At 45.2% G+C, this 15,992-nt stretch overlaps 1 protein-coding gene across 3 annotated transcripts in view; it reads right to left on the bottom strand.

Moving 5' to 3' along the window:
* Nucleotides 1-15,992, bottom strand: part of LOC135807198 (leucine-rich repeat neuronal protein 1-like) — a 466,844-nt gene that overhangs the window by 327,749 nt on the left and 123,103 nt on the right. For all 3 annotated transcript variants that reach the window (XM_065321212.1, XM_065321211.1, XM_065321213.1), the window contains exon 6: nucleotides 3,510-3,581. In XM_065321212.1, coding sequence (XP_065177284.1) covers nucleotides 3,510-3,581 — 72 coding nt within the window. The remainder of the gene's footprint in view (nucleotides 1-3,509; nucleotides 3,582-15,992) is intronic.

Here is a 15,992-nt window from a genome sequence, read left to right as displayed (position 1 = left end):
CTCCATGTGCGGCCATGATTAAAAAAAAAAAGTCTCCTGCAAATACAATCGCCGAATTTGGGAGGCTAATATTGGCCAGAGTCCTCTAGGAGGTCACAAAATGCCTGGACTTGGGAGATGCTGTCTCCAGGGGGTCTGTAAACAGAGCAGATGATGAGGGGGAGCTTGGGAAAGATCACTGGCCGCAATTGGAGCCAAACCGCCTCCAGTCCACAGCGCTCAAGGTCGAATTGTTTGCCGATCCTTTTCCAGTTGACGTTGCTTGAGATTTTCTCGTGTGTCAGAAAGGTGTCAATGACCTCCTTCCGATGTTCAGGATTTTCTACTTGAGTAAAACGTGGCATGATTATCTACCAAATTTTTTTTCTTCTCACTTTCCCAAGAACCTATCGAATCCACATCGATACATCTCTGGCTGATATGTTGCTGTTTTATCAAGCATGAAAAATGAATGTGATTTCTCTGTTGCCATTTCATAGGCCTCCGCAAACTCGGTTTTCTTAAGATTTTTGGAGTGATCGTGTGCTAGACATTGAACATCTCTGTCGTCTAAGCCCTTGTACAGCAGGAAGCACTTGGTATTTCTCCGGATATATTTCGGTACATCACAGTATGATTGACAAAGATATAGTTACGTTTCTTGCTCCGAGAAAGACTGAAGTATTCCATCAATTTTGTCATGTTCGTTTTATCAATCTTGATGTCATCAAAAATTATCACCTTATTTTCCTGATCATCGAGATCCTCCATTGGACAAACCTTGTCTGGTTGTTCAATGATAAGATTACCAGGAGATATTCCATTGTAAATCTCGTCAAAAAGTTGATATTTTGGTTGTTGAGGGGTTATTGTATAAAGGATGACCTTATCACAGTTCAACCATGATTGTAGAAGCATATTACACAGGGTGTTTGTCTTCCCACAGCCCGTTTGTCTGATCATCATGTAGTGACAATCAGGAAGCAAGTAGTGGTGCTTTGTTGGTTTCTCCTTGTGCTCATCAAAGTTAATCATTTCCATGGTTTGTACCTAAAAAGAATCATTTTTATTGTTCCAACGCTCTCAAGAAAAAAAGGAGTTTCCGCCGAGTGTTCTGTGCTACGGTGCACGTACTATGCTGTGCTTTGTCCCCGTGACAGCTGCAGATGGTCTGCCGCTCGTTGTTGCGTGTCCAGCTCCAACTGCCCTTGACCTTGGCCTGCTGCTGCTCATAGATTTCGCATTGGCGGATGCCTTGAGGGTGACCAATTCCTCCTTTAGTCCTTTGACTTCTCCACATAGCTCTGAAAGTCTGTGGCTCATCCTCGAAGCACTGTCTGCGGATTCTGTGGCTAGGAAAGATAGCGTCTGCACAACTCCTAAAAGCGAGTGCTCAATCCCTGGGAGGGAACAAAGCAGTTTCATCTGGGCTTCGCTTGAAGTCTCACCCATGACGACGGCCTTCCACCGGTGTCCTACCTCAGCAACTACACTATACTGCTACTGCTTTCTACCTAAACATACTCTACATGTACCTTTCTCCAGTCCGGCCTGATGCCGACTGGGCTAAAAGAGAGGCAAAAAGTCTACGAGCTCGAAAAAACGAACTGCACTCGATCTCTGATGCATATGGAGGAGCCATATTTGTATACTACGCTTGCTGAACAGGTGAGCAACCCCACGCTTGCTGGCCGAAACCCCATTGACCGAGCTGCGTGCGTACCCGCAAACGTCATTCGAACTTTTCCACGTCGCCTAGCCCCGCCCCGCCGCTTCCGTGGAGAGGTCCAGTTTTATTTCTCCTTGTTGATTAGTTCTGTAAATATTAAGTTCGGTTGATGTTTTCTCTATACTTATCTAAATAATTGATTTCCAAGTTTCAGTCCTTTTATTTACCTTCCAGTCAGAGTCCGCCGTTGTGAGTGCTGTGTGCGGAGTAGTAGTGGTGAATAATTGTTGTGCGTGCGTTACACAACACGCACAAGGCTCCTTGCTGTTATATCAGAGATTATCGGACCTGACAAGACATGCCTGATTAACCATTTGCTGTATGGTACAGACATTGTGAAGAAGAGGTTTGTGCGACTTCGGCGATAATGGGGGAAGTCTGTGTTGCTCCCTATGTGGGTTTTTGCACTATTCCTGCCGACTCGAATTCTCAATTCACTGACTCACGACTGCCACCAAGAGTATATGAGAAGCCCACCGAACCGTCCACTTGGCAAACCTGCAAAAAAGCACCACTCCCTGATCAAGACACACTGTGTCGGGGAATTCACCCCTCATCAGTTGAGCTTGAGTAGGCTGAGGAAGATTGCGCCTGAAGAGCACCACTTATAATTGTGCTCTCCAGACACAAACATCACCAGGGATACAAACTTACAGAGACGCTCCGTAGCCAGCGCCACAAATATCTCGTGAACACCAGATAGCAGCGTGAGTCAGTGTCGCTCATGCAGGTGCTGAACAGACGCTGAGGCGATGATTTAGAGGCCACGCTCACTATGACTGAAGATAGTGAGGTGGACACCAAGTATAGCGCTAGGATTGGTAAGATGACCCATGTGCTGCTAGCAATGGCAAAGCAGTTGATCTTGGAACAATGTGAATCTGAGATGAAGACTGACCTGATCTACAGGATGTCTCTGCGTCAGGTTCAGGAGCACGGTGCGTATTACCAGGTCGCACACGGACGACAGGGCGATACTGCCAAGAAACCAGTGGAAGGATCAGGTCTAAAGCCCACTATATCGGCGCAGTGCATGTCGATATCAGTCGGACACGCCTAAAAGAAGCTGGAGTCTCTGCCTAAGGAAAGGAGAAGGCGAGACTGTGTGGGAAACAGAGATAGGTTGTGTGTTGTCTGGTCCAGTTTCTGGAACGTGTCGAAACAGTAAGCCTGTGACCGTGTCATTTGTCACAGCCTACATCGACGAGCTTGGAACAATTGAGTTGGCAGAAGTGGTGAGCACTGATATTCCACGTTGGTCACCATTGCAGCAGCAGATTATACGTAGTGAGCCCCGAATCGCTTGACTTGTGAGCTGTTGTACGACGCTGAGAAGTCCTTTGGGGAGGGGGGGAATTTTACAAAACCACAAGTTCTCGCTGATGACATGGTATTCGCTTGAATTTCGTATTTCGACTCCGCCGTACCGCTGATGCATCATGCACGGTATACGCTATATGCGCTGTGTGCGATTTACTGTGTACGCTGTCATTTGCATGCTATAATTATCTGGTGGTCTTAGACTGAGTCATTATGTTCGATCAAGTGAAATATACCGTTAAGAAAAAGCAGTTGTCCTCGTGCCGTGTGCTCGTTCGTTTCTGACACTTACGAGAATCAGCGGCTTCACAACAAAGCATTTCACACACAGCGTCTACAACTGTTCCCTTCAATCAGTGCAGCAGATAATAATACTCAGAGATATGCCAGGTTTGTTCATCACATATTCAGCACTACTCTATACAAGTACACAGTTCTACAACTGTTCCCTGCGTTCCATGGCGTAATTGAGAATACTTACAGTGTTGTGAGGTTTGTTAGACCAGTGAACACACCATTACTTAAAGTCTGGATCTGATTATTATCCAAATCTCTACAAACGACAAGCCACAAGGACAATGTTGTTGGTTCTTAGTTCCGGGTAGTGCACAAAACACCCAGTCTAGGATATAGCAGTTGGTTTGGTTTGGTTTTTATTATTTCAGTTCGTTGCCTCAACAGTACAAAGTTCAAATATCAAGAGGGTCGAACGAAAAGAGAAAATAAAACAGAGCAGAGAGGAAGATGCAACTTAAAAGAAAGAAAAACGGAGAGAAAGGGAGAAGGAATGTGGACTGGGCGGATTCATGAACCATTACTAGAGCAGGGCAATGCATGAACAGAAGGGGCAAGTCCGTCGATATTCATGTTTAAAAAAAGCCTTATTTTATTGGTGAAAACCGCAATCAGTAATACAAGCTGGATCGACATTTGTGTACACTGTATTCATGTATTGTAAAACTGTGGAGACAATGTGCAATAAAACGATGAAAAATGTGAAGAAATTGTATAGAGAAAGAAAGGGATTCAAACAAGTTTTCGTACAACACTCATCAGGAATCGTCGTTGTACTAAAGGACACTGAAACAAAAATTGAACTATTATAGAAAATCTAAGTTAGAGAAATAACACTAAGAGCAACAACAGTGAAATTTACAAGTGTGAATTTTAACAATCAAAGCGAGAAATGAACAAAGGAGAAAGGAAGGAAAGACAATGTGATAACACATAACAGCAGTACATTAAACCTAGAACATTAACGGCCAAGCTTGGCCGCACTAAACACGACACGTTACTTGAACAATTTCAACCCAATTATACTATCTTTCTGTACACACAAATTCGGCTTGTACAGACGCTGATAGATAGCTTCCAACACTTTTAACTGTAGTCCATAACCATGACGACCATAGTGCCGGTGAGAGTGTTAGTGTTGTGCGTAGGTTTCGTGGTAGCAAGTCTTCAGTGTACAATCATCTGCTGGCTAGTCCTGATTGTTGCGGTGCGTATTCCGACTCTTCGTTCACTGTATTGTGCCGTGGTCGTCATGGTTATGGACTACAGTTAAAAGTGTTGGAAGCTATCTATCAGCGTCTGTACAAGCCGAATTTGTGTGTACAGAAAGATAGTATAATTGGGTTGAAATTGTTCAAGTAACGTGTCTTGTTTAGTGCGGCCAAGCTTGGCCGTTAATGTTCTAGGTTTAATGTACTGCTGTTATGTGTTATCACGTTGTCTTTCCTTCCTTTCTCCTTTGTTCATTTCTCGCTTTGATTGTTAAAATTCACACTTGTAAATTTCACTGTTGTTGCTCTTAGTGTTATTTCTCTAACTTAGATTTTCTATAATAGTTCAATTTTTGTTTCAGTGTCCTTTAGTACAACGACGATTCCTGATGAGTGTTGTACGAAAACTTGTTTGAATCCCTTTCTTTCTCTACACAATTTCTTCACATTTTTCATCGTTTTATTGCACATTGTCTCCACAGTTTTACAATACATGAATACAGTGTACACAAATGTCGATCCAGCTTGTATTACTGATTGCGGTTATCAAATTGTTGTCTCCTCGCCGTTTGTTCAAATATTTTTGGTGAAATTTATTTATAAATTCAACGAGGAGACAATAATTTTAATATGGCAATAAGTAGGACGAGCTGAAGCGACATGTGTGCCTCGAGTGGTGACAGCACCTCTGCCTCCCCCTGACCCTCCTCCTTCGAGGTCTGTGTTGGTGGGGAGCACCCGCGGCGGTCGATTTGTCCCACCGGAACCAGAGCTGGATTCAACAGAAAGACCAACAACCATGGCGGCAACAACAACACCAGCTTCACATCCAACAATAACACCAGGTTCACATCCAACAACAACAACAACTAATCCACAAAACAAAGCAGCAAATGACAGACCACGGAGATCTACAGCAGATTACAACCGGAACTATGAATTCACGGTAAAAATACAAAGGAAACAATCGGAAAGGACGACGACTGACGTGAAGGCAACGGCATTCAGGGTTGGCGTGGGTGGTGAAGGTGAGACGCAGGACGATGCAAGTGAGGAGGAGAGTCAAGCCGCGGTGGATGACGGAGCAGGTTCTGATTCGGACAGTGAGGGAGAAGGTGAGCTGAGTGAGGGTGAGAGGGAGTGTGAGGGTGTGCGCGTGAGTCGAGATTGTGTGCGTCCGTCTCGTAATAACAAGTCTTCAGTATACAATCATTTGGTTTCTAGTACTGACTGTTGTCGTAATTATTCTGATTCCTGTTTTTCTGTTTTGTGCCGTGCTCGTCATGGTTATCTTTTGCAGTTACAAGTTTTGGAAGCTGTTTGTCAGCGCATTCATAAGCCGAATTTGTGTGTCCAGAAAGATAGTGTTATTACCCTAAAATTGTTCAAATAATGTTCTGTTGTGTAGTGTGGCAACGTTGTTGCCACTTGTGCCTAAATGTGTTTTGTCACCTTCTTGTTTATTATTGTTATTATTATCATTCGTTCTCACTTTTTTGTTTTTTGTTGCTGATACACACTTGTCACGCTTAGTTCTTACTTGTATACCCTTGTTTTCTGCACACTTTTGTGAGAAATCGCACCTCGATATTCTAGTGCTGTCATTGTATCGTGTCACCCTACCTTGATTGCTATATTATTTCCTTTGTTCTCATTTTGTTCTTTAGTACAACGGTGATTCCTGAAGAGTGTTGTACGAAAACTTGTTCGAATCATCTTTTTTTTCCATTGCCCTTTTTCTTCTTACATGTATTTTTCCTTACCCTTTAGGTTGTTTCTTGCATCGTCTCCATCGCTTACATTGTTAATAAAGTAGTCCACATGTCGCTTCAGCTCGTCCTACTTATTGCCATATTAAATTTATTTATTTTATTTATTTATTTATTTCACCTTCCCGTGGCCAATATGTAGGCCAATATGGAGGGAGGGGGGCGGTAGCCAGCCGAGGCAGTAAACCAAAACAAAGCAAAAAATAAATAAATATTACACATTGCTGGAGGCAAAGAGAAACAAATAAACAAATACATTTTCAAAAAGGAGGGGATATAGTGATAAAGTCCATTTGTCGTCATTTACAGCGTGCAAAAGTTCTGTAGAAAATGAGTGAGCAGGGAGGGCATTCCACATAAGGGATGCTCTGGAGGAAAAGGAATTGTACCCTACCATGGATTTATACAAGCAAATTGACAAATTGTTTGTTGTAGTTCCACGAGTTGACCGCTTAGAGGCGGGCAAAGGGAAAAGACTGCGTAAGCATAAGCTCATTGCGTAATCCCATATTTGGGAGACATGATGTAATCGCGTTCCGTGGCAAAGTGCCGAGTTGTGGGCAAAGTAAGCATGCAATATCGTCTTCTGGACGGTCCTTGACAACAATTTATTTGATATTCTTGAGCAAGCTGTCTTCTCAGCGTGTGTTTTGTGCAATTACCAACCCACACTGGTTGCTACCTGATATGGTCTCGATGTCAATACAATTTTCACACCTTCATTCATAAATCGCCCTGTCCTGTTTAACAATGTACATAAATAAGTAACATAATTATGTAAATAAGCGAACATTTTATTATTATCACAGATAACGGTGGTGTTCCCAGAAACTATATTATTTAGGTGCAGCTTAGCACTGTGCACATTACTCTTTCTATTTGCTGTGTTGAGAGCGTTGTGATTACTCTGTTGTTCTTTCTTGTTTTGGCACCACCCCACACCCTATTATTTGACCATTATTGTATTTCGTCACCTACGGTGTTCTAAGCTGCCATTCTTTTTACTAGTGCTTCCTGTTGGCACATCCAATAAACCAGTCCTTTACCCCGCCAGCACTCAGACGCCTACTAATCGTGTTCAGTACTCCACGAGTACAAACAATGTATTAATTTTTGTGATTGAATGGAAAAACAATCACTTTGAAAGAAGATTGTGAGTTCTCGAAGAGTGCTATGGTGAAGTAACTAGGAAAAGAAAGTTCCAAAGAAGTCCAGTGTTGACATTAAGAACAACATCACATTAGAGCAGCATGAACGGCCGGAAGGTGATGCGAGAAATAAAATGTCTCCAGTCGGGGCAGAAACTCCTTCACAAGGGAATGATCAACAGCGACAGTTTCCACAAACAGACCATCTGGAAATATGACAAAGTCGGCAGCCTCCACACCGCAAACAAACATCTGCGTTTGAACTTGGTAGTAGTAGGTGTGCGTTCGCTTGAGGACCAAATTGCCATCAACATCCGTCAAGCATGAAGTCCGCCGTCCAGCAAACTCACGAAGCGACATACCATTCCGCATGGTGAAAGGACACTTGATTTCCACCACACGCTGCAGTTTGCCATTGACCATGACGAGACCATCAGGCGAAGCACTAAGCCATGGTTTGGTTGGATGGATGAAAAGGCCACAGGATTCGACAACAGGAACATCCGAAGTCTGTGCACGTGTGATGTAGGCTTTGACAGCATCACGTTCATGCGCTAAGCCATACTTCATAGCCGCTGTAGGATGCTGCGGTGGAGCCAATTTCCTGTTGATGATGGTGGAGAAATCATCACTTCGTCGGCTTGCAATGCTCTTAACAAGTGTGGCAGTCACTCGTAGTCACCGCTCATTGTACCAGGAGAGGTTAGCTGACTGTCCCTCTTCTCCCTTGCAATTTCAGCTGCACGGGCACTGGACACAGCAACACGGTGTTCATAAAAATCAGCAGGTGATTCCGGATCAATAGCGACCATAGGCACAGGCGCCTCACAAGAAGACTCTGGTACACCCATCTGGCGCTCATTGTCTGACTCACTGCTGCTGCCCTCGTCACATTCCGAGTCATCTGAGCTTGGGACAGGAGAAGGTTCAAGTAGCTTTAGCCAACATGAGCTGCCATACATCTTGATCTTTCCCGATTTGTCCTCTGCCAGAGCCTTCTCCTCAACGCGCTCCAAGTCATTACGCAGCCTGGCAACTGCCTCAGGGTTGACAAATCTGCGGTTTGTAGGCATGGGGTCATAAAACGGGATGCTCTTTTTCTTTTCTCCAAGATCTCTGCCTGAATACGTGTCCTTCTTCAGGTGGACTTCCGTTACTCTGCTGGCCTTGACGCGTGCTGCTCGGGGATGATTCCATTGCATAAGTTTCTCAGTACAAGTTTTGGCTGCCTCTTCACGCAGGCCAAGCCTTACAAAGTCCTCCACTGCATATAATAGGCCCGCTATGTGGTTACAGGAAGCAGCTAACCCAGCAGGGCATGTGCAGTAGGCAGTGAGAACCGTAGGGACATGTGACACACCGCCAGCAGTGCAGCATATCCGAACGTTGTATTTCCTGTCCTTACGGAAAGAGGGCAGGACGACGCAGCGTACAAAACAGAATTGTGGAAAGACAGGCAGTGAATTGAACTGGATCTTCTGGATGTGGCCTGACTTGAAGAACCTGAACCCTTTGTCTATTCCACTGAACGAGTTGTACTTGGCTGTGCCTGAATCACGTGGAAAGACAGGCAGTGAATTGAACTGGATCTTCTGGATGTGGCCTGACTTGAAGAACCTGAACCCTTTGTCTATTCCACGGAACGAGTTGTACTTGGCTGTGCCTGAATCACGTGGAAAGACAGGCAGTGAATTGAACTGGATCTTCTGGATGTGGCCTGACTTGAAGAACCTGAACCCTTTGTCTATTCCACGGAACGAGTTGTACTTGGCTGTGCCTGAATCACGTGGAAAGACAGGCAGTGAATTGAACTGGATCTTCTGGATGTGGCCTGACTTGAAGAACCTGAACCCTTTGTCTATTCCACGGAACGAGTTGTAACGTTACTTGGCTGTGCCTGAATCACCGTCCTCCTCGTCATCAACCCATTCGTCATCAACTTCAGCAGGGACAGCACTATCAGCAGCTACAGCACTATCAGCTGGGACATCAACTTCAGCAGGGACAGCACCATCAGCAGCTTAGCACTACTATCAGCAATTCAGGTTTCGTTCCCGATCGACGAGCATTACGGCAAGCTAGCCAACGCTTCAATTCTTTCACGGAAAGTTGACTTCCAAGCGTTGAGAGCCATCAGTATTCCGACCTAACGATGCTCCAGGCACTTCGTCCTCGGAGAGCTTCACAGCCTGCGCCTCCATCTCCGACAAACAAAAGACTACGAAAAGTTTTCCTTGCAGAAACTGACATTACAAATACAAGGCCGAGATTTGCTTCTGCCCACAACTCGGCACTTTCCAGGTTGGTCGCGTACGCATGACATCATTACGCAATGGGCCTATGATGCAGGCTGAACAATATGACAAATAAACGTAAACGTAAGAGATTGATAAATGTATCGATATTCGAACAAGCGTTTCGGAGACAGCAGTTTTAACATAGCTACAAAGATAACTAATTGCACAGTAAGCATTTCATATATGTAGACATGGTTATGTAAAATGCTGTACGACTATCGCAAGGCACACAAGGAAGGGAGAGCGAGAATTCGTTCAGAACTGCTTCCTTGTTACAATCATCAGTGAATCTACATAACAATGGAATGGGAACTACTTGAAACTAATCTTATATGAACAAATAAAAGTGAAAGAAGGTAAAAAAGAGCGAAACACAAAAGGTGATAATATTACTTCTATTCAGTGGTGGGCAAGCTCAGCAGGTAAGAACAATGCATATGTGAATCATCAGCATCAGCAACACAAAGAAAGAACCTGAACAGACGGAAGGCAGTGTGAACGGAGGGGGGGGGGACAATCATACTTACAACACTCGCACCATACACTACGTAAACAATTTCAGGGTGATAACACTTTCCTTCTGTACACACAACACTGGCTTGTACAAGTGAATGAAGATTGCCTCTAAAACTTTAAGCTGCATGATATGAGTATGACTCGCACGACACAACACAGTGAAAGAAGAATCCGAGTACGAATGACAACAATCAGGATGACCCACCAAATGCCTGTAAACTGCCGATTTCTTCACATCCAACTCCAGGTCACAATCACACCCGACCCCACAAGCCTCATCGCCATCTGCTTCATCCTCGGTATCAACTTCTCCAACTGACCCATCTGAACGCTTCTCCTCTTCTCCTCCATCCACCGACCTCCTTGTTAGCACCTGGTCACCTCCTCCCTGCTCCACCGACTCATCATCATGCTCCGCATCCTCCTCTTCGTATCGATATTCAAGGTGTTTTATTTGAAGAGAAGCAAGAAGGGGTGGTACAGCAGCATGGTATGAAGCACCGCAGGTAACTCGTACGGCTCTACGGAACAAGGTAAACAATCTCTCCCTGGACTGTGCTGATAGGTGAGATGCGTAAACAGGGAAACAATACTCAAAGTTGGGCTGAATCACACTAAGCAGGTACTGGCGACGGGCAAATGCTGCCATTTGGCAAAAGGTGCGTCGCAACGCGCCTATCTTGCATGACACCTTGCTGGTGAGGTGATCTACGTGTGGAACAAATGAGAGTTTGTTATCCATAAGGATACCAAGGCAGCGAATTACACTCACTTCTCTTAAGGTAGTGCCGCCTAGCTCAACAAGAACGGGTCTTCGTACGTCAGGAGCATTCTTCGGCAAGATCCTCATGACCACAGTTTTGTCAACATTAACGCTCATGCCCAGTGATCTTAGTTCATTGTGGAGCTTAGCGAGAGCCGAGGACGCGACATCGGCGCATACTATTGGATCTCGTGAGGAAGCGTAAGAAGTCTTGTCATCGGCAAACATGAGGAGCTTTGCACCGCTCCCTGCAGCCAGATCAGGTAAGAGTCGCACATTTAGGTTAAAAATGGTGGGACCCAAGATTGTTCCTCGGGGAACCCCTCGGGTTACAGGGAGAAGAGATGATGTTCCAGAGGCTATACATACACGCTGGTACCGGCCGTTCAGGTAGGAAGCGAACCATTTCAGGGCAGAACTATGAATGCCTAAGCTGTGCAAAGTAAAGATAAGTTCCTGGTGCACAACTCGATCAAAGGCCTTGCTTAAAGGGGAAGTTAAGGCAAAAATCAAAATTTCACCAGTTGTAGTCTTCGGGGTGCTGAGTCGAATGGTCGTGGTCCGAGGAAGCTGACACGCTCCCTTCCTACTTGAATCCCAATCATACTCGCGGACTTCCACCGAAACTGGGTGACTGCGCCCTACTAGATGGGGATTTGTATGCAAAATGTCACTAAAAGCGCCATTTCGTTCTTATAAAAGCATGGATGACCGCGATTGGCCCATATGTTGTAGTCTTTTGGACGCTGAGTCGATTAGTTTTGGTCCGAAAAGGCTGCGATGCAGCGTTCCTCCTTTATTCCCAATCGAACATGGTTGAAGAAGCGGTCACGTGCTCCTGCGTACACAAGTCACCTGGTCACCGTGCCTGCAGGGTACAACTTACTAGCCTGTTTGATCTTTTTTGGGTGCAGTCCTGTCACTCGAGTTGAACTCGAGTTGAACCTTGGTGTGAAAGTAGTCGCCTGCTGGCGTGGTGACCAGGTGATTTGGGCACCCAGGAGCACGTGACCGCTTCTTCAACCATGTTCGATTGGGAATAAAGGAGGAACGCTGCATCGTAGCCTTTTCGGACCAAAACCAGTCGACTCAGCGTCTAAAAGACTACAATGGCGCTTTTAGAGACATTTTGCATACAAATCCCCATCTAGTAGGGCGCAGTTGCCTTAACTTCCCCTTTAAGTCAATAAATGCTACAATGATTGTATGACCCACATCTCTAGCTAACGTCCAGTCATTTACAGCCAAGGTCATGACCTGCACTATTGATCGCTGGGGCCGGAAGCCAAATTGATGATCGTGTAGACAAGTATACAGGTCGAAGTCCCGCAGCAGTTGGTCAAGGGCAAGACGTTCGAGCATTTTGCTGAGAATGCTCGTAAGCGACACTGGGCGATAGTTGGACGGAGAGGTGTGATCACCCGGCCGGGATTTAAGAATGGGGGTGAAATTAGCGATTTTAAAAAGATGAGGGAAAGTGGAAGATTGAAGAGAAGTATTGAAAATGGCTGATATAGAAGGTGCAATAACATTGGATGTGGCCTTCAGGATACTGGGAAGAAGACAATCGGGTCCTGGTGCTTTGCTGCTGTCGAGGGAGGCAAGTCTTGCCCTGACGTCTGTTACAGTGACTTGCTTAAACATACCAAATGCAGATTGAGGCGGGGGTCCATCTGGGATGTCGTACCTGGGGTTTGGATCAGTCACTATCTTATGAAAGAAGGTGTTCAACTCGTCAGCTGCAACCGCATGAGGGATGTGGGAACAACATCGATTAGTTATGTGGTTGATAGTGGACCACAACAGCTTTGGGCTCTGCTTATATTTTAGGCACACGTTCTGGAAATGGGAATTTCTAAGTCGACGGTAGAGATTGTTGCACCGAGTTCTCAAAGAGGTAAAGCATTGCTGTAATGTAGTGTCAATGCAGCCACTGGCGCAATATCGACGAAAAGCTGATTTCCTCTGGCGGATGCGCGCCAAGAGCTCTGGGGTCATGAACGGGTAGAATGCTGGGAGGATTCTCCTGCCGAGAAAATGCGAAGCGTGTGGATGTGCTTGAGCGACTCGTTTCACGGCGTAATGGAGTTCGCGGGTTGGAACGACTGAATATAGTCGACACCGATTCGTACACAGCTCTGGAAATGAAGACTACGTAGCCAAAGTCCCGCGTCGGATCATCATTGCAGCTGAAAAGAATCTGAACGAAATGCGAGCGGAAGCAGCGACTGTTGGCGATGTGGAGTCAGAGTCGTCAGGTGACAATGACAGGAGCGACGAAGACTCTGAATAAACTCAATCACAATCGTCTGAGTTGCTTTTTTCTTTGTATACAGCTTGTAAACAGGTTAGACAATGCCACGAGTGTTATTCGAAGTCAAACGGAACAATTCCAGAGCTATGCGCAGCCTTCAAAAAAAAGTCACGAAGTTTTTGTATACGGAGGAAGTAAGTGATTCTTGACTGCCTACGAATGCTTTCCTGACTCTGATGTAACTGTTCCCTTTCCATGCCATGGACGCGTATACGCGTTTTTTTAGTATGAGCCGATTGGCCACGGACGCGTTTACGCGTTCTGCCTACACTGTACAATGTACACTGTACAGTACATGTGTATCGCGCGCTATGGACGAGTGTACAAACTATCATAACTCCGTCCAAATATCTCGGACTGCTAAGGTTGAGACACCGCTGGAAAGGTCTTGAGCTCAGCTTTCCAGGGATATAAAGTTCTTCGCGATACGACAAGGTATGACCGAGCGGCGATAAATTGAACGGCCAGAATGCGCAAATTTCATTTTTTGGCGATCGATTCAAATTTTTTGTTCGCGACTTCGTGCGGGCTAGGGGATTTCCCCTAAACACAGCGCGTGCGCAGTCAGCTGCAACAAACGCGCTTGAATCTCAGCTTTCCAACGCAGTTTGAATCGTGAAAATCAGTTCACAATGAGCAAGAAGACGAAAGAAAACATGAGAGGCAGTCGTTTTGTTACTTTCAGGCATGGTAGGGGGACTTTGAGAGGAGATGGAAGTGGCCCTGGTATGCCTGTCGCGCTGTGAGTCCCTGTAATGGCTTCCTGTTGTCCAGATCTTTCCAACAAGCCATGGATCGTGAAAATCCATCAAGGTATAGTGAAATAGCAACAAATTTCGTTCTGAGGTGCGCGTGCAGCTTTGAACAGGTGAGCTCAGCGCCTGAACAATGCATGGCCAACACGGGAAAACATGCTGGCATGGAAAGGGTTAGCACCTCTGAAGTCGCCCTTCCCAGGTCTCCTCAATTATTCCCTGTGCCTTTGCTTCTCCGAGTTACTCTTCCAATTGGCATTGCCTCTGTATCTAGTTTGCTTGGTTTCCTGGCGTTCACGGTCTTTCTCACCTCAAGTGCCAGCGATTACACGTCCGTACGCCTCTTCAGTGGAACCGTAAATCTTCTTGGACTTAGACCTTGACAGATTATGCTAGCATAATGTTTCGCATAATTCCTACCAAAATCGAATAATCGCATAATTCGAAGCAAATTGCATACGAATCGCATAAAATTGGAATAATCCGCCTGTTCGCATCAAATTCCATACAGTTGTACATGTTCTACAAGTACGGTACAAGTACAAGTAGACGCACCAGGAAGGCGTAAGTTTCCCTGGATAACATGTCCAGTCCACTACAATCAGTGACCAGGGTGACGGTCGTAGCTAGGTCGGACGGTGCGTTGACCCCGTTGAGCTTTTGCTACTACAGTACAACGCCCTCTACAAAAACATTCACCTGTTATTTTGCACAGAACCATCATACACATAAGCAGCATATGTGAGCATAATGCGGGATAATATGATAACTTTTAGCATAAAAATAGCATAATTCTGCAATTTTTTCAGCAACGCGAAAAGCATAATTTCACGAAAATATTAGCATAATCTGTCAAGGCCTACTTGGACTCGATAGTTCTGTTTGTGTTATTGTGTGATAGCGCGTGGTTCGTACTCTCTCTGTCCCATGTTAGCCTGAGTTGTTCCTAGCCCCGCACATGACCAGGAAGAGGAGGTGGACTAGTGCATCAACAGTGGACGTAGATGAGGACGATCAGATATAGATCGCACTCCCATTATCGGTGAATGACCACCACAGGACCTAAAAGTACATGCTGACGAATGCATGCGCCCAAATGTTGAATCGTTTTACCTACGTACCGATTACTTTAACTTCCGCATTGAAATTTTAAAAAAATTATAAGATTCGTTTCACTCAGGGTAGGTAGAACAATACTTCTCACAATGACCACTTTACAGCTTTACACACGGGTACGACAAAGATACAATGGTATCACCTCCTTCTCGATTCATGCAGAGCCAGCACCCACCCAGATCAAACGAAAAAGCACAGAGCGTCTTTCTGGTCCAAACGTTATTGTCTTCCCCGAAAATGGTTTGTTACTAATAAGCTTTGCTATGAATGTATTCGGACAACCAATCTTTGTTGTTATTCCTTGTCTTGCACCATTGCATGTGCTGAAATTGTCGTCAACTTGCCTTCTGTGCTTGTCTTACTTTTGGGCAGTAGCCTTGAGAGCTGCCGGTGTGTCTGACGCAGTGCAAATTTCGACTTGAAGTAGCGCCGGTGTTATATTGCACATAAAGCTTTTCTTTTAAATTGTTTACTACGGTCACATACCCAACTTATAAAATAATAATGAAAGCCACTGGTACTGAGATTAGGACAAGCGCAACAACTACTGAGCACAGACTGCACTGAGATACTGCAGTGAGGGTGGGCCATTGATGGCTCTGTCAACGTGACGTATGCGAATCACGGCCAAAACACTCTCCAAAAACAAAAGAGAGAATTGTACGGTTGAGCAAAATGAAAAGAAAGCAAAGGGTAACATTAGCACCCTTTGACGTGCTTTGCACTTTTCTACCCGCGCTCTTACTAGGTACCGCGCTTTGCTTCCTTCTTTTATACTGGT

This window comes from Sycon ciliatum, chromosome 1, assembly GCF_964019385.1.
Source record: "Sycon ciliatum chromosome 1, ocSycCili1.1, whole genome shotgun sequence".
NCBI lineage: Eukaryota > Metazoa > Porifera > Calcarea > Leucosolenida > Sycettidae > Sycon > Sycon ciliatum.
Note: the sequence above shows the minus strand (reverse complement) of the source record. Positions and strands in the feature narration are given on the sequence as shown.